This window comes from Rhopilema esculentum, chromosome 20, assembly GCF_057945365.1.
Source record: "Rhopilema esculentum isolate cy_ngs chromosome 20, ASM5794536v1, whole genome shotgun sequence".
Taxonomy (NCBI): Eukaryota; Metazoa; Cnidaria; class Scyphozoa; order Rhizostomeae; family Rhizostomatidae; genus Rhopilema; species Rhopilema esculentum.
In genome coordinates this window covers 14,119,604-14,138,306 of record NC_142834.1, presented here as the reverse complement: position 1 = coordinate 14,138,306, position 18,703 = coordinate 14,119,604, and the positions used below count along the sequence as shown (strand labels likewise).

Below are 18,703 nucleotides of genomic sequence, written 5' to 3'. Positions count from 1 at the left end.
CAAAAAGAGGCAGATTAAACATTGCAGCTTGAAAACAAGGAAGTACTCGAAACGGGCAAGAAATTATACTATGATCAGAAATTGAAACCAGTTCAGTGATGCTTAGAGATTTCTTGGGTTTTTTTAGATCTGATAGTAAAGAAGCGAAAAATGATAGAGACCAGGTTTGTCGAAGCGAACCAGTTTGATTGTTCCAAAATGAATGACTTTTTCTTAGGCCTTTAATTCTACAAAAAAGTTTCAGTTAAGTTAAACGAAATCAGATTAGAATATAGAGTTTTGATGTCTGATGGGATGATTCCACAACGGTCGTAGACTCCGTAAATATAATTTCCTTGGCCTAAACAAAAATAATGTCACCGGGGAAGTGAAAGAGCAATTACACTTTGCATTGTGTGAAATGGCCTTACTTGGTTACAATTCCAGGTTTCGGGTTGACGTTATCGATTTTGCATCTCAAAATTTAATAATGTGGCTAAAAAAGTTGTTACTACGACTGTTCAGAATGTAACATGTGTAATACTGAGTAACAATTAACCAAAAATCGTATTTCGACTTCGGGTGTATTTTCTATTTAATTCAGTAAGCAATTTCCTTGCAAACAATATTGAAAAATTAAACATAATTTAATTTCTTGGATAAATAGAGTGAATTTCCTTGAAAAATACAGGGCTCGTGAATATGACATTCCTTTCATAGATTGGCTTTGGAATATCATTGTTAAGGTTTTTCAAACATCCAAATGTTGTCTGATTTTATTCTTACAGACCGAAGCGGCTAGTTCCAAGGTCCCAGAGATAACAGATGACCAACCAAGAAATCCATATACAGAGATTAAGATACTGTCAGGACACTCAGATAGAATTCACCTAGCTACGATCATTGATGAAAGCAGGTATTTGGAGAAATAGAATTTGTCCCTGTTGAATTTTGTTTTATTTTGTATCTTTTAGCATGCTACGGTAGTTTTTAGGACAATGAGAAGCTGTGCATATCAAGCTATGTTCAGGTCCTTCTTCTTGATGTGAAATCACTTTGTAATTCCTTGAATGGTCTGGAATGGATTCTTATTCCAAAGCAAGTGACTTTTCTCACTCTAAGTCTCTAAGACTGCATCTTAGGCTGATGTGAAACTGCAAATTAAAGTAAATCTCAATTTCAATTAACATAAAACCCCTATACAATACAAAATAATCATATAAAGTCTTGATATCTGCAAAGTACAGATCAATCTTAGTTTCTTCTTTCCTTAATAGTAAATATTATAAGGTAAAACTGCTTCTTTTCTAAGGAGACATTTTTTATTAAAGCCATTTCAGAGTTTTGGTATTATATTCTTAATATTGAAATTTATTCCTAATTTTCTCATTGACTTTCTTAGCTCAGTTTAAGAAAGGCCACTGCTCAAAGATGGCAATAGCTATGCTCTATTCTTTAAATTTGATTATCTTTTTATATCATGCAGGAAGTTTTTGTGATGTTTTCTTGCTCGTTCAAATTATTTACTTTTTGTTCAAACTTTTACTTCATTCTTTTTTTATTACTAAGGATACTCACTGCTGCACAAGACAATACAGTTGCAGTCTGGGATTCTGTAGTATGTTTACACATTTTACATGAATTTTAAATATTGAAATAAAATTTGCATTATAGTGTTAAAATCTTTTAGATTATCATTTAGCTGATAAAAGCTGCAAAAGGTATCTCAGAATAAGGTTTTATGTTTTCATGAAGAATTTTTGTGTTGAGATTAAAGTTTTTCTATCCTTTCATTCATTCTACTAGAAAGATTGTGTTTCAACTTATCCTGGTGATATGAATTTCATTTGGGAAGATAGTATGAATGGAAAGGACAGACATAAAATTTCAAGCCTGAGCAGTTTTAGCATTAATGACACTCCAGTTTCAACATTAAGGTTTTCTCCCTTCCAACATCATCATTCAATTACTATTAGACAATTTTTTTATGAAGCACATTAGGTTTGGTAAAGCAGCTTTTTCAAAACAAGTCTGGTTAAGGTCACACTAACAATAACTGTCATATAAAATTTAGGCCCAAAAACGGCCCTCCACTTTTCTAAAATATGGTCCTCGAGATTTGTCCAAAAACGATGTAGAACTCATTGGGAGGGGGGGGTAGTATACTGTATGCTTGTGTCAATAACAATTGTAAAATGCTTTGCTATTTGCCATAGCTAACATGAATCAAATAATGGGGGGAAATTTTGCAAAAAGGGCGTTTCCCCGTATTTGCGAGTGTTTTAAGGGCGTGGTTCAAAAAATTCTGGGGGCTGTGCCCCAGACCCCCCTACTTCTGCAGCCCTGGGTACACCACTGGTCTAGCTTGAAAATATCATCTTGTTGTTACAGAATGGCAACCTGCTATTCAAACTCTATGGTCATACAAAACCAATCAACTGCGTATGTGTCATTCACTATGATGTTTCTTTGGATGAAGAAATAAAAGCAGAGGACCTTGGAAATGAGACATCAAGAATCCTTCTCACTGCTTCATTTGACAAATCCATTCGGGTGAGATCCTTTTTCTTTATATAGCATGAGAAAAGGAATTATGGTACATAGCTTTGATTTTATGTGCAATGTTCTCGTTTTTGTGGATTTTTAAAATTTGCGTGGCAAGATGCTAATCTTGGCTTCTATTATTCATAACCTTTTTTATATTTATTCAATTACGTAATACTGCTGCTATAGGTAGGCTATTCCGCCTAGCAATTGACTGGGTTGAATCATCTAGTATTATAATTATACACAGAGGTAAGTATTGAAATATGTGAACATGCTGCTTAGGGGGTGGTTCCCAAAAATATAATGGGACTGATCCCATAATCTGCTGTTCCAAGATATGTGCAAAGTCAAAGGCTCAACATCATCCTAGAACAACCTATGCCAAACAGTTTGCATATTTATTTTTTGTTTTAAAACAACAAATTTTATTTATATCCATAATATCTAGGATATTTAATGTACACATTTAAATTAAATTACCTTTAAACCTTTTTTCTTAGTTCTATATTTTGTTATTGTTTTGTGAGTTTAAAGATAACTAACCTTCTTTAATATCTTTTTTAATTGTATTTTTTTCTAGTTGTGGAGTTTGTGTTATGGAAATTGCCTAAAAGTTATCACGGAACACAATTATGCTGTGAAGGTATTTTTGGATTGGTTTGCCGCTATTTTTAATTCATATTTATTTTGTTTCTTCTACGGTTTTTCTTTTGTAAATTTAGATTTGAAATGAATTAGGTTTATATTGAAATACGACTCTGCACATACAAGGATTCGTGTATTCCTTCATTTCAAAATTTATTCATTTCATTTCTTTATTCATTTATTTGTTTCTATAATACCTCCTTGCTAATTCATTTAAAGTTGCAAAGTTAATTCTTTTGCAAGGTTTTGAAAAGATTTTGGATAACAATGACAACCTTTATAAATTGGAAATTATTCTTCCAATCCTTTCAAAACAAAATCTAAACAGATCAAGAATTGAAAATGGCTTTGAAAAAAGCAAACATTTTACGACATACTAAAAGCTTTTTCGTCTGACACTCCTCAGAGCATAAAACGTCAGAATAAGGTTCCGAAAGAACACGATGGAAAATATATACCCAGTTGTGGATCGAAATAGGCCAAATAGGCGAAATAGGCGAAATAGATCAAAAATTGTTTTCTAGATACAGCCATAAATTCATTTTTACGATATAAGATTTTTTTAGCTTGAAATTTTTATTACGGATTTTACTTTCTGTCAACTTTTATCCATTTTTAGTGCTTCATAAAGCTGAGGGGTGAAGAAACAGAAGCCCACTACTGCTGCGCTGGAGATCATTTGAGCATATGGGATGAAAACATGAAACTTCTTCATACTTATAAAAGGAATAATCCAAATTGTGAGTCATTTTATATGCCAATATCCCAGTTATTCAAATTTTTTCAACAATCCACCTTTTTTTCTTTACTACCGACCCTCCGAAAGTAGTCATTAAGACGCTTGTCGAGCAGTGTCCCCAGGTTGCACAGTATTGCCCATTTTGACAACATTCTGGGTGCGCCAACAGCCCCGTACCATGGTGCAAATAGGTAAAATTCCCCTTGGTCAGAAAGATTAATTTTTCCAGCTTTAAATTAAATATACCTAGTTTTTAGGTGTGCCCTCAAGGATGCCATGTCTGTGTAACTTGGCTACACCATCGCCATGCTCTGCATACTGAATCCTTACTTCTATAATGTAACCACGCCGCATGTTTTCTATGCTTTGAATTACATAGAGCTGGCGACCCTCCTCAATCTAATTGAAAGTTTGGCAATACAAAATCTCAAAAATATTTGTCTGTCGAACCTTGTCCCAGCAACATATTCCTAGGTGAAAGACGAAGGAACCAGGGGCGCAGGGGGCAGTTACCCCTTTTTGCCTACATGTGGCCCCCCACTATCAAGGTTGCGGTAAACGTTTTCTGGATGAAAACATCAATTTTTTAGATTTTTTTCACATCCAAGTAGCCGAACTTTCAAGGCACACATTGATACCAAATTTGAAGCAAACAGAAATTTTGAAGATTGAAAAAATTCCGGATTACACTCTGGTTTACGAGTGTACCTTGCAAGTGCGATCAGTAAAATCCTTTTCTGTCCGGACTTACAATTTCTCTTCATACAGATACGAAAAGCTATTTTGTACCCAAGGAACCAATCGAATGGCTCAAAACTTTGCACACGGCCAAAACAGATGTCGGGTAAGCAAAGAGTGTCTCAAAATTTTTGTATTTGCTCTGGTCCGTCTTTTATAGCCAAATACAGCTATGAGAGAGAAGAAAAATTGCTCGCCAATTTTTGACAGGGTATGGTTTCAAGGAGAGGAGGAATTTGAAAAATATGAGACCCTTTTTGGTAGCTTAAGATCTGCGCTTTCTGCTGATATAAGTCAGATTTTGATACCTCAAACGCAAGGGTACAAAATAGCTTTTGAAGGTGGTACACTCATTTAAGCCAAAAATTTGCCTGGAAAGTATCATTTCACAATCTTTGCCAATTATGTATAGTTTAATCTGATTCCGGTAATAGTTTGCTTTTAGGGAGAGAAAACCAAACATCCTATCAAGAACGTTTACCAGCATGTCAATTTGCATAAACTGTTTCAAAAATCTGTTCATCGTTTATTTTTTAGTTATACAATCGCTGATTTCCATCAAGGATAAGAAGATAGTCACTGCAACAGACCAGTATTACTTAGGTATTTGAATGTTGTTTAAACGTTTTATTGAGTTACAGACAAATACTTGTGTTCAAGAAGTATATTCCAAAAAAATTTAACAGTAATTATTGCTTAAAACTTTTATCCCAAATACACTTTAAAACATCTTTCTCTTATTGTCCACCGCATTCTATATCAAATTTTATATTCATAACTTTCTTCTTCATTGCACTGTCTACCTAATTTCTATTCTACACGTTACACTTATGTGGTATTTTTATCCAACGGTTCGATTCTGCTCTTTTACTTTCATTCCAAGCAGAAAATGCTGTCAGAACTCGCTTTTTTCTGCTATCTATTTAGGCCAAAAATTGACGTATAGATCATTTGGTATAGTTCAGAAAGGCAGCAGTTCATATAACGTAGTCCCTACCTCTCACTGCCACCTGTTCCAGTGAGAACATTGCTAATTTTGTTTCGCATAAAACAGTACATTTACCATTTCTCTAGATCCTATGATGCTTGAGTACATGTATTTCAGCATATTCTTCTTATTCCCAAAGGCCGCAGTTTGAAAGCTCTTTGACATTATCCATACCTTTGTGTCTGTGAAATGGTTAGGGTTCATCTTCACTTCACTTCCTAGATGTTTATTGCATTGAAAAAAGCAGCGAAAGTGTGGAAATTCAATATTCTAGAAAGCTTCCAACACACAGGGAATCAATAACTTGCCTAATTAATATATCTGGTAAGTACAACGCGAAGTAAAAGAAAGATGTGCCATTTTTTTAAAATGATTTTTTCTGATAACGTAATAACATTTGGCTGGCCTAGACGACAACAATTTTGTTCTTATTTTCTCATTCTTAACCTTTTTTCGTTCATTTCATTTTCACATTAAGAATTGTTTGATATAATTAGGTGAAGTAACAAAATAGCTGGAGTGCTCCTCCGCAGGTCAAAAGGTTTTGACTTCGAATCCATGTTTTAAGAAAACAAAAATGCTCCTCGTGTGATTTTGATGCTCGCCTTACGTACAGTTTTGCTGTTAGTACAGAAATTTATGTATTTTTATGGTGAAATGGGGAGGGGGGAGGGATATAGGAGAGGAAGAGCGACCAATACTCGTTAAAACGATAAAAAGACACACTTTCTACCCTCAGGCCCCTACGCTTTATTCCAATGGTCCTATAGGGTGTAACACTATTGATTATTTGATAAGATATGCTCTGTTTTATTATAAATTTAGAAAAAAAATTTCACAAACACATTGCTTCTACTTTTTTGTTTGAGGCATTTTTTCTACGTTGTTCTTTTTTGGCAAATTGAGTCTCTGTTTTCTTATAAAAGTGTGTTTTTGTAAACAAAGTGTTTATCTACGATGAGTATAAAATAAGAAACATGCGTAAACTAAAATTCAAATATGGTGCTTGACAAATATGTACCTTGTATGACGTATATGTTTCAAAACCCTGTCAGATGCCATGTTTGCGTCGGCTTCTCTTGATGGTACGATCATGGTCTGGACGACTTACCATCTCCTTCCGACACGACAGTTCAATTCGCACGAAAATTACAGAGATTCCGAGAAAAAGAAGTTCTTATACAGTGTTAAACATCTGTTTGCTCTTGAACAGGTAATTACAAATATTTACTGAATTTTAATTATATCTGGATTAATGTAAATTGTTATAATGTTTTCATTTATTCTTAGCATCAGTTTGGTAGCATGTATTCAGCCAATCTGGCTATATGGGAATCTGGCTATATGGGAATCGATCATTTGATTCTCGTTTATTCCGTTCTACAAAAGTCAGAATTATGGAATTCATTGCTAAACACTGCACCTTTTCTGCCTTGTAGCGTTACATCTTTGCTGCAATTGCAAATGGATTCTTTGTTTATGACACAATTTCAGGTAAGCAAGTGACATAATGTCAAAATGCTTTCAATGAAGTCAACTTCTTTCCAAGTCCCTCTAAGATCCACCCTCTTAAGTCTCTCAAAGGTCTATTCTTCTATAAGATTGATTTTATTATTTTCGAAGCTCCTCCTATGAATGTTTGATATTTATTTTCATAAAATATATTCTTGATGAGTTAAGTTTCACCAAAATCTCTCAGGGCCTATTGTATTTTATGGTTGATTTTATTTTTTTCAAAACATTAACCTTCTGTGAAAGTTTGAAATACATTTTGTTAAAATATATGTTTGTTGAGGTAGGGTCCACCTAAGTCTGTCCAAATTATATTCTTTTTATAACTTAGATTTTTTTTCTTGAAACGTTAAGCTCCTGTGGATGTTCGAAACAGATTTTGTTAATAATCCTTGTAGTATCACAAAATTTGAAGATAGCACCTAATGGAGAAACATAGCTTTGGACATTCATCTCCAATCTTCCGTGCGATTTTCAATTATATTATTTTCTTCTTAATTCTAGACAAATGTCTCGTTAAGCAACCCAACGCCCATTCCGAGGAAGTAAATCATCTAGCACTGATCGGAGACGGGTTAGTTAGATATAATCAGTCTTTTTCATAATTTCATTCTGTTTCATTTTTTCATTGTTCTGCATTGTTTCGTTTTGATTCATTGTTTCATTCTGTTTTCTTGTTTCATTATGTTTCATTGTTTTGTTATGTTTCATTCTATCGTTTTGTTTCATTATTTCATTCTGTTTCATTGTTTCATTCTGTTTCATTGTCTTATTCTGTTTAATTGTTTCATTCTGTTTCATTGTCTTATTCTGTTTCATTTTGTCCTTCTCTTTCCTTGTATCTTTTGTTTTGTTCATTCATTTCATGATTGTTTCGTCTTTTCCATTCTGTTTTTTCAGTAATTCGCTTGATACAATATTTCTTTTAGATTCGGAGATTCGGCTAATAAATCAAAGCATCTTTTATATTTTATTCATATCTTTTTTCGATCTTTTTCGTTTCCTTCAGGTCAGTTTTAGCAACATGTTCGCTTGATGGAACAACAAGACTGTGGGGTCACCGAACTCCTGTCTCTTCAAGTAAGCACTCGATTGTGAATTCTAAGAAAAATAAGGCAAGCTCGGTGTAGAATTTATTGGTTTTGCACTTTCAAAGAGAATTATCCTCAAGTTCAATGCGATCTACAGATACAGCAACATCAAACCAAACGCATTATTTTGCATAAATTGGTACTCTGATCCATTTACAGGGGGTACAAATCTTTGTATGTCCTTACTTCTATCGTTTCTATTGCCTTCTGGAAGTAATGTATGAATAACGGACCCCTTCCCCCGCCCCTTGCATCGGACAATGTCTCCTGTTCTCAAGGTTTCTGCTATAAAGAGATCACACTGTGCTGCTAGTGTTCATACTAAGAGGCCTTTCCCCTATTTATGTTACACTCGCGCGTCTTTGCAATGCATCCTGGTACTTGTAGTCATGCTGCTCTGCAATCAAGGCAGTGTCAACAATAATATTATTCCAGAGCTGTCTAGTTTCCATACTGCTCGACCTGATGACGTAATTAGTTTACCCTAAACCTAACCCTAACCCTAAACCTAAACGTAAACCTAACCCTAAACCTAACCCTAACCCTAACCCTAACCCTAACCCTAAACCTAAACCTAAACCTAATCCTAATCCTAACCCTAACCCTAAACCTAACCCTAACCCTTAACCTAACCCTAAACGTAAACCTAACCCTAACCCTAACCCTAAACCTAAACCTAATCCTGACCCTAACCCTAACCCTAACCCTAACCCTAAACCTAACCCTAAACCTAACCCTAACCCTAAACGTAAACCTAACCCTAACCCTAACCCTAAACCTAACCCGAACCCTAACCCTAACCCTAACCCTAACATACTAATTTATGACTATTAATCATGCTTACTTATGACTATCAGGTCGAACAGTATGGAAACTAGACAATTCCGATTATCCCTGATTTTTTAGAAGTGATATCAATTCGTCCAAAACATCGATAAAAGGTAGAAAACAATTGTCAGGATAAAAACACGTCTTTACAGAACGCGCCCTGTAACTTGTTTAAAAACTCTTGCCGGTGGAAGATATCTTTTGAAGGCAACATAGGTTTATCTCACTGAAGGTCCTTATTCTTCTGAAGGTCACCCCAATTTGAGAATATGTATCTCACAGGGGATTTTCTCTCTATTATGATGCTATAAACTTTGAAGCGGATTAAGAGGGAAGCGTATTCTGTACGTAAAGGCTTTTCCACTATTTTTTTCATAGCTGGTTTCTTTAAGAAATTGAAGAAGTATTTTCTCTTTTCAGATAGAAGCAAATAATTAAGTGCAGTACTCTTCTACAATATACTTAATATTTTTTGGTCTTGGCTTCTGTTTCTTTAGTTCTTCTTTCTTTAACTTAAATTCTTTTCAGCTCTTTTCTTCATTTATTTGGGAAAAATGAACTTTTAAACGTATCAACTTTTTACTTATAATTAATTTTAATTTTAGACTTCCGTTTATTTTTCTTGTAACTGAATGTTTTATCTTTATTTTTCAATTGCTATCTTTGAGTAACCATTTAAACCTGGAAGTTTGTTAAACCTAGAGAGATTGTTATAATTTTAGAAAAATGGGATCTTGTCTCAAAATTTGCTTTGTTATATTCAAGAATGGCTTATCTTCAAGGAAATTCTCCATTATTAACCTTTCAGGTGACATTTCTGCGCTGAAGAGTGCAGTAACCCCCTTGGAAAGAATTATAGGAAAAAGGTATCATTTATGACTTTCTCTCGCATACAAGCATAAACGTTTGTTTCAAATATAATTTAAGACAACGGGAACCTCTTCTAAAAAACAAAGAATAACTCTAAATCTTCATAAAAATCGTTATTTTGTTTCTAAAGCAACTAATGATGTCAAGTATTAGTGTAATAATACCTTTCTCATCTAATCTGGTTGGTAAATGTTGATTATCCATTATACCCCAAATTCAGTATGAAAATCCCAGTCACATTCTCAAATGTTTATTTATAAGAACTAAGTACTTTCTAATGAGGATCGATGTTATCATTTTCTGGATAATTTTAGGCTCTAATGTTTTCAACACTGTTTTTGTGTCAAAAGTTATTTATTTTATACCTACCTACCATCAAATGTTGCTAGGACCACTAAATAATTGTTTTCACGGTTTATAAGCTGATAAAATGAGCTCTGTTTTGCTAACATAAGTTAAGTTTTTAAACAGGCATTTCTTTTATTCTTCCAAGGTTCTGATCATTTTCTTGCAATGTTCCTATTTTGTGGCAAATCGAATCTTAATGCTCTTATCACGTGTGTTCTGATTAAAAAGCATTTAGAAAAGTTGTTATTGAAGTAAGGCAGGCTCCCACATGCATGTCCGCCCGATGAATTGAACCCAAAGTTCACATTTTTGATGAAGGAAAGCATATTTAACGAAAGCTGGCATGGTTATCACACTAGGTTTATTTGTCCTTTTCAAACCCCAGAAAATCCTAATGTCGTTTTGTCCTTTTGACACGCGACTCCCAAAACACCTCAATGAACAGACCGACCCCTTGAGACCCAACTTTGGAATTTGCCTCTTTTCGATCCAACAGCCTCGTTTGAGATTTTCGGGGTTATTGTTATAAAGGTGTCTTTTCTGATGTCATCCATTAACTTGAATCCCTATTACCATATCCTTTCTTTTCGCTACAGGGTCAAATCGCTGCGTGACAAGCCAACCTCTTTGGAACTTATTGGAGAATGCGCGGGCCATACAGACAGTGTCCAGGTATATTTTCTCTATAGATCTGTTTTCACATTTCAAAGCGATTTGGGGACATTTAGATCCGACCTCGTTTAATCTCGTTCTTGACGTATCTCGTTCTTGATTTATTTGCGGCGTTTTCTTCAGATTAGATGCACAATTAGCAATGATTTGCAATCAATTAGGAATAAATCATAATGTACGAGGGATGAATTTGGAATAAATTACGATAGGTTAATGATAAATTAAAATGAATTGGAAACAAATTACCTTGATCTAAGAATAAATTATCATGAATAACACACAATCACAAACGATCGTGACCTATACGACTTTGAATAGAGTATGTTCCGAAAGCCTATGGATCAAAGCCACTCGACCTACAGTACGAGGCACTGTGAAGATCTTTAGATCTCCAGATATCGGACTTAGTTTGCAAAAAAGACTTGTTATGCAGCTTCAAAGCTATGAAATGGTACTGACACAGAGGTGGCGCCAGAAATCTTCCGACAGAGGGGTTGGAGCTTCCGACAGGGGGGCAAAATGACTAAAATAACGGTTGTCGTACGTTATTTTGTCAAATTTGCTCCGACAATAACCTAAAATTTCCTCCGATGGGGGGGGACTAGCTGCTTCCAACGGAGGGGTTGTAGCCCCCTCCCTCTAGCCCTCCCTTGGCGCCACCACTGTAACTGACACCAGATCTTCTTAAAAAAAACTTAAAACACCGCTAAAGATTTAGACTTTGAGATACAACTCCACAGAAGATAAGCAACGAAGAAGTTTTACAGGGCTGTAGTTTTTATGAATGATGTTTTATCATTATAAGTATAGGTGTTATGTATTTTATATCTGATTATGAGATAATCTTTGTATAAGTAATGTTAAATGAAATGAAATGATCCTAACGTTCTTATACTCTGATTAAGGGGGGGGGGGGGTGTTGGGGGCGGACGCAACGAGGGAGACAATGAATCGGTTATATACGTCCGGTACTGGAAATAAGATAGACAAATGTTATTTAGCTATTCATTTTGGCGGAAGGAGTGTACTCATAACATATCACTTTTCTCGTGAATTGATCAACCTCGAATTCCCACATGCTAGCCGCCATATGGAGGCAATGTCTTAATAGATAAATTATCACAAATTATGTAAATTATTAGAAATTATGTAGAGGATAACACCAGGTTTATGCAGATTAGATTATTTGGTTTCGATCGAAGTTTCTTGGGTCCAAGAGCACTTGTTCGAAGTATTTTCAAGTACATGTTCTTGTTTGGAAGCCAATATATTTCCTACAAAGCTCAATAGATTTTCTAAAAATGAATTTCGTTGATTTTATAAATAGAAAACGTATGCTAAATAAAAATGCAACTTTTTTCTCTTTATTAATAGTTTGTAAAAAATGTTAAAATCATTTGCAGTGTTTATCATTTCGAGTCTGAGGTTAGAATTAGTTTTTCAGAAAATATAAACCAAACATAATTGAACTTCATGCTCACTTGCATTAGATTAAAGTTCACGGAATACACTCATTTCTTTATAAGAAACAGGTTATAAGAAGCGGTAGGCTCAATTTTTCGAAAGTTAAGCAACAACCCTACCCACATTGAAAAAAGCTAAGAAACTTGTATAATTTTCAGTTTCAATTTTCTTAGTTGACACTCGAAACAATCACTGTATATTGCAACACTACACTTGATATTCAGTCACAGAATTGATTCAGTTTGCATTCATTCTCAGCCAATTGCACACTCAAAAAGTTTCCATTTAAAAATTTGTTTTGACTTCAACTCGACATTGATAAAGTTCAATGAGCTCAACTGTTCACAGATCTCGACAGGGCTAGTCATTCTAGGAAAATTCAAGCAAAATTCCTTGATCACTTTGTTAGTTCATCTCTGAATGTGAGTGAACTATTTACTTTACCTTGGAAGAATGTTTAAAAAATTCACTACCTAAGAAATTTAAGAAACATGTAAAAAACTTTTGATAGCAAAATGGCCAGAAAATGTAAGAAACTGCCTACCAGCATTAGTTTCTTATAAAAAAACGTGTTTTCTAGCATTAGCATGGAAATATATAGAACTACTCAGCATTCATGACTGTTAACTTTTTAATTATGTTTGAACTTGCTTCCAAATCGAATGTAATCGGTTTTTGAAGATATTAATTGACATTTTTTTTCTATAGAAAAGCCGTGCTTTTGCAGACATATTTATCAATGTCCACATTTCCCGGCCCGTTTTCCAACCCTTTTGTTTATATGGTATTCAAATTAGCGCTGAATTTCCAATGAAACACGTAATCAAAAGTTATGCTTTGAATAGGCACCAGTTGGATGGCAGGTTTTCGGTTGTTTCAAAAATGAAGTGTCGATTCGTTGAAATTTGTGATATGTCTCTCTTGTATATTGTACCCGTAAGTAATTTTGGTAACTGAATTGTTTCCAGGCTGTTTACAAGATTATCACTAATAATTACGGATTTGAGTTCCTTTAATGCAATGAGTTTGTTTGCAGTTTGCTTTCTTCTGGGTTTTCACATTCATTTTGTAACAAACATTTCACATCTCTTAGAACAAATGATCGTAGCGAGATTATTGGGAGTTGATTAGTCACCCTGTTATTTTTATCTTATAATGAAATATTTATAGAATTATGTCCTTGCTTTAAGTGAACTGTTTCAGGCATACGGTTTCGTATTCATCTGTCACGTCCCCATAATTATGCTGCCTAAGTACGAGCATACCATAATGCAATTCGTAGGTATTTTTCGAAGATGGCCTGCGCCGAAGGTCAAATGATTTCCGTTCATAACAGGGTAGTGGTTCCAAACTGGAGAAGCCAACAATGTATAGAAAGTTTCCTCTTACCCCCCATCTAGCCCCAATTGTTGCAAACATTTTGCTGGAGCTTTTTTACTTGTAGACTTGGGTTCAATGTTGTAATTTGTTGTTATCAAAAAGTTTATCTAAAAAAATAATTTGAGCCGATTTTAATCTTTTGTTCAGCAAAAAGTGGGTATGCCATGCCACCTGGACCCCTGTGGCGAGGGCCCTCCATTATTGTCCACAAGCCAACAACCAAAGTTCCAGTTTTATGAACGAATTATTTCTGAAGACATTTATACAAAATATTATTTAATATACATATTATATTGTATATTATATAAACATTGGTAAACCATTATGGCACAGCTATGAGGATTTGTTTCAGTGGAGTCACTTAATTTCAACTAAATTTTCTTATTTCACTCGTTTAAAAGAACAATTGGCAAAGTACAAACGACTTCGTGATGTTTATTTCAATCCAATAACTTTAATCATGTTTACACGCTCAAACAAACGAGCACAGACCACATCAACCGAATTCTCAGAAATGTTTGGTCAATATTTCTCTTTCCGGGTTCATTACATAATAAATGCAAATTTTCCCATGTATTAAACCTTTGTTTTTTTAAGCTTTGTCAAAACATCTAAACACCGTGTCTTTTAGCTCCTTCGCAACGTCCCATCCTTCCTAATGCGCATCTTGAACAGTGATTCTCAAACAATATATTAAACGACTGAATCATCACTGCACTCAACACATTATTCAATTATATAGTTTTTATCTAATGATTTACTCAAGTTTGAAAATGAATTTCCACCGAAGCAAGCACATAGACTTGAAGTAAAACTTTTGTTTTGTTCATAACTTTAATTGATAATGCGTACGTGTTGAAGTCTGTTAAATTCAATGATATTTCAATACGACCTTGCTATAGCTAAAGTCTCGGGGAAATTGGGGGCTGGAGCACCCCTTCCCTCAAAATACCCAAAGTCTTGTAACTTCTACAATAGAATCTTTAATGTGAATTTACAGGCACCTTGCTCTTCTACTAAGCCTCCGCCCCCCTAAATTTATTCGCCTTCCTGGTGTCCCTTTATAGTTTTTATGACTTGACATATTTACCCAGTTCGAAACCCCACTTTCTTTTCAGTCCCATTTATATTCTTTACTATTCATATGTTGCATTTTATTATAGCTAATAGTATCGTGCGGAAAAGAAGGCTTCATCACTTGTGGATTGAATGACCTGGTGATTCTTTGGAAGGTATTCATTCATTCATTCCAGGTAGCTTCTACGTGATCCGTAGGTTGCTAACCATGGTCCTCCAACAAACCCTGTCACTACACCTACTTTTCAGGATACCATTGTTCTGGATGTTAACCCACTCTTTAATATCGTCCATCCAAGTCCTTCTTTGGAAGGTATAACATTTCCTAAACTTGCCAGACACCTCTCTTTTCTTGCGTTTCACTTGAGTACCAGTCCATTCCTCTCCATAGAAATGTTTGACAAAACAATAGAAAAATGGCTTTCTTTCCCAATAGGATTGGACGACACCATTCCCTTGCCAATAATCCAAAAGAAACCAAATGTTACAAAACAAAAGCTCTATTCTCAATCACACTTTTTTATTTGGAAAGTTAAAATCAATCCTATTACATTTTTATTTTTATATTTTATAATCCTAATTAAGTTTGTCTTCCTTTTTTCTCCTTTTTCCACTAAAAATGTTTTCCTTACTTATTAAAAATGCTTTCCTGCTAAGAAAAGGTTGAATCTTAAATTGTGTAATATTATTACTTTTTCTGTAAAACACAAGTGTACTATTAACCAAATGAATTATTTCTTTATCCGTTATTATTTGCACAGGGCACTATGCCTGATAATTTTTTTCGGTTTATCCCAGTGTCTTAGGCAAATTTGATGAACCTTCCTTCAAAATTGTCTTGCTACTTAATGTTTATGCTAATAGCCATGTCAAATCATTTATACCTTTTATAATTACCTTGTCATCATGTTGCTGAATTTTTGTATATCCGCCATTTTAAAATGCTGCCATTTTGAAATGCCGCCATTATGAAAGAAAGCAAAATTCACGATTGGCCTCTAGCCTTTATTTTAGGCACGAAATATTGTACAATCAGAGAAATCTTTTCCCACAAATCCCATGCTTTCCTTTAAAACTGCTGTAAATCTGCCGAACTAAGTGAAATGCGATTTAAATTTGTTTTTTCCTTTTTTGTAGAATGGCGCATTACAAATGGAGAATGAAAATAAAATATTAGAAGATATTTTGAAGGAAACTGACTTTTTTCAACTTTCCTTAAATGAAACTTAATACAGCATTTAAATTGATATTTTCGTAATTTTTTGTATTTGTTTTTTAAGAACGTCAGTATCTTTTTTCGTTTCTCTAGGCTATCGTTGTTTTTATTGATGAAATGAAAACGGCAGGTCAATGCGGAAAGTTGTTTGAGAAACCGGCAAAATTTTTAGCCAGGAATATCGCATTTGACAAGATTTTGACCAAATAATCAGACCGACCTCATCCTCCGTGAGTTGTAGCTCTGAGTTCCGAACCTCCCTCCAAGCACTGGCCAGGGCTAGTTGACTGTACATTTTTGTACAACACATTTTATCCTAAAAATATTGGTAATAAAAATATAGCTAATCGAGCTAGAATGATATTGCTTCCAGTGGCGGATTTAAGTGGGGGGCAGGGGCAACTAGGGTCAGTCACGCCTCCTTCGCCGAGCTGAAGCAAGTCTGGCACCCCTATGTTGGAAATTTTGCGCCCTTTTTGAAGAATGAGAATCAGGTGAAAAAGTTTCTGAGACTAATAGGTTAATTTACTTCAAGGATTACATCAACGTAAATAAAAATTATTGTAAAATTCCTTTACAAAGTCAATAAAGAGCCTTCTGTCAGTAATTAGGGTCTGAAATTGTTGTATACAATCATCGCCAATTTCTGAAAATTTTTCAGCGCCCCCACTACCAACTCCCCCTCCTTCAAATTCGCACTGGATCCGCCCCTGAGTGCTTTGGATCTTAATGCTAAAACTGATTTCAGATAATGATATATGGTAAAAAGTTTACATTGCAAGGACGTTGCCAAGGAAAGCAAAGGATGATTACAACCCAAGGCCGTTACATAAAAAGCACAGAGCCCAATAATTGTCAGGCTGTACTATACTTCCTTTATAACGGTTACGGTTACTGAATGGAAAGCAATACAATGGACACCCCCCCCCCCTCCAATATGAATTTCGTTCCGACGGCACTGAGGCGTAAACAATAATTCAAACGTGTTTTTCACAAAAAGCTACAGTCAAATACTGTGGCCGACTTAACCTTTGTTGTCTGGCTAGCACAGGATTTGGTTCCGATAAATTCTCATTTACACTTTGTTTCAAATTATCTTCAAATTTGAAGCAAGAAAAGGCAAGTTGATATTATAAGAGAGAGAAGAATGTGAATTTATATATTTCTATTACAAATTTATAACAACGTGTGGAGGCCTGAATATATTATCGAGTCACTGTAAGAATCCAGTATCTTAATCACCCAAAAACTTTCGCAAACTGGCGTGTTGCCCAGTGGCGGCGCCAAGGTGTGGTATGGTCTACATATTTCGTCTAAAACGGATTAAAAAGCACTAGGTAGGGGCAGATCATATTTCCTAAGTAAATTTGACCTGATACAAAGCACTGAAACGAGGCCAATAGGGCGTGGTCTCACGGGCGACACCCATTATCCTCCCACTCTGCAGCAACTTGCGCCGCCACTGGTGTTGCCACGCGGGATGTCCCTTGTGAGACAGCCCCATTATATTTGCTTGTTATGATGAACAAGGATAACAAGAGAATTCGAATAAGCATGACTCGCGTCTGAATAAGGAATGACTATGGAATGACCTATGAATGAGTCATCGATTGTGCAACAAAAGGCAAAGCTGCGGAGGTGGGATGAGGGAATGAAAGAGCGTTCCGACACTTGGCTACAATGATTTTGAAAACGATATAAAGATTTTGTGCTGGTTTTGAAATGTTTAAGCATTTTCCAGTTTTGTCTTTGAAAGAAAATCACGTTTTATTGTTGTTTCTCAAGGATTCTTGTTAGGACCCATTGCTTCCTATATGTTGACGACTTCTTCTTAATGAGAAAAGAAAACATCATTAATTTGTTGATGGTATTTCCATGTCTCTAAAAGTCCTAAAAGGACCCTCACAGATATTTCAAAATTCAGCAAAATCTTGAACAAAAAGCTCTTAGAGTTTGAAAAGCTGTTCAAATGAAGCACGATATCTACGAGTTGTCAAGAGTTAAAATATCTGAAGGAAAACAGTAGGTAGGTAATCCAACTTATGCAAGGTTCGTCATAGTAGACCAGTTTTAAGGCGGGCGGTAAAGAAATTAGGTTTCTTGAAAAACCGAAATGCCTCATGGGTACGATAACTAAAGTTTTTGACGAGGTTATCATTAGAAATGAATTTCGATGGAAAGATTTTGAAAGGCATTAAATTCTTTGTAAAGAATATTCACAGACTAAATGCATTAAAAAAATGAAAAGAGGTTAAAGCATTATTAAAGATGGACTCGAGCCTTTTAAGAACCGAAGTTATCTTTTTCAGTCCTATTTTGTGAAAAATTTATCTAAAACTGGATGTTTCAAAGTTGTTCTTTTAATCTCCCTACCAAATTGGTCATTCAAAGTATTTAATTCAGTATGTGTTGGCTACACAATCGAGACCGAATACTTAAAGAAAAATAATTTCTCAAACTGAGGTCAATTTATGCCAATTTGTGACACACTATATTTCAATTTTCTTTCTTATCAGAATTTTTTATTTCTAAACATGTTTATGTAATTAAAAGCGACATGAGTTGCCTGACCTCAGCGTGTTTAGCGAGGCATGACTGGATTGTGGAGG

At 34.9% G+C, this 18,703-nt stretch overlaps 1 protein-coding gene across 1 annotated transcript; it reads left to right on the top strand.

The window, feature by feature from the left end:
* Positions 1-19: 19 nt before the first annotated feature.
* LOC135687684 (WD repeat-containing protein 41) lies at positions 20-16,194 on the top strand. The gene is made up of 16 exons (XM_065204316.2): positions 20-164; positions 768-895; positions 1,549-1,597; positions 2,371-2,532; positions 3,107-3,169; positions 3,791-3,911; positions 5,186-5,251; positions 5,859-5,960; positions 6,692-6,849; positions 7,076-7,130; positions 7,653-7,722; positions 8,158-8,228; positions 9,876-9,933; positions 10,882-10,957; positions 14,965-15,033; positions 16,016-16,194. The coding sequence occupies exons 1-16, from the start codon at positions 99-101 to the stop codon at positions 16,106-16,108; spliced, it is 1,407 nt and encodes a 468-aa protein (XP_065060388.1). The 5' UTR covers positions 20-98; the 3' UTR covers positions 16,109-16,194.
* Positions 16,195-18,703: the final 2,509 nt, after the last annotated feature.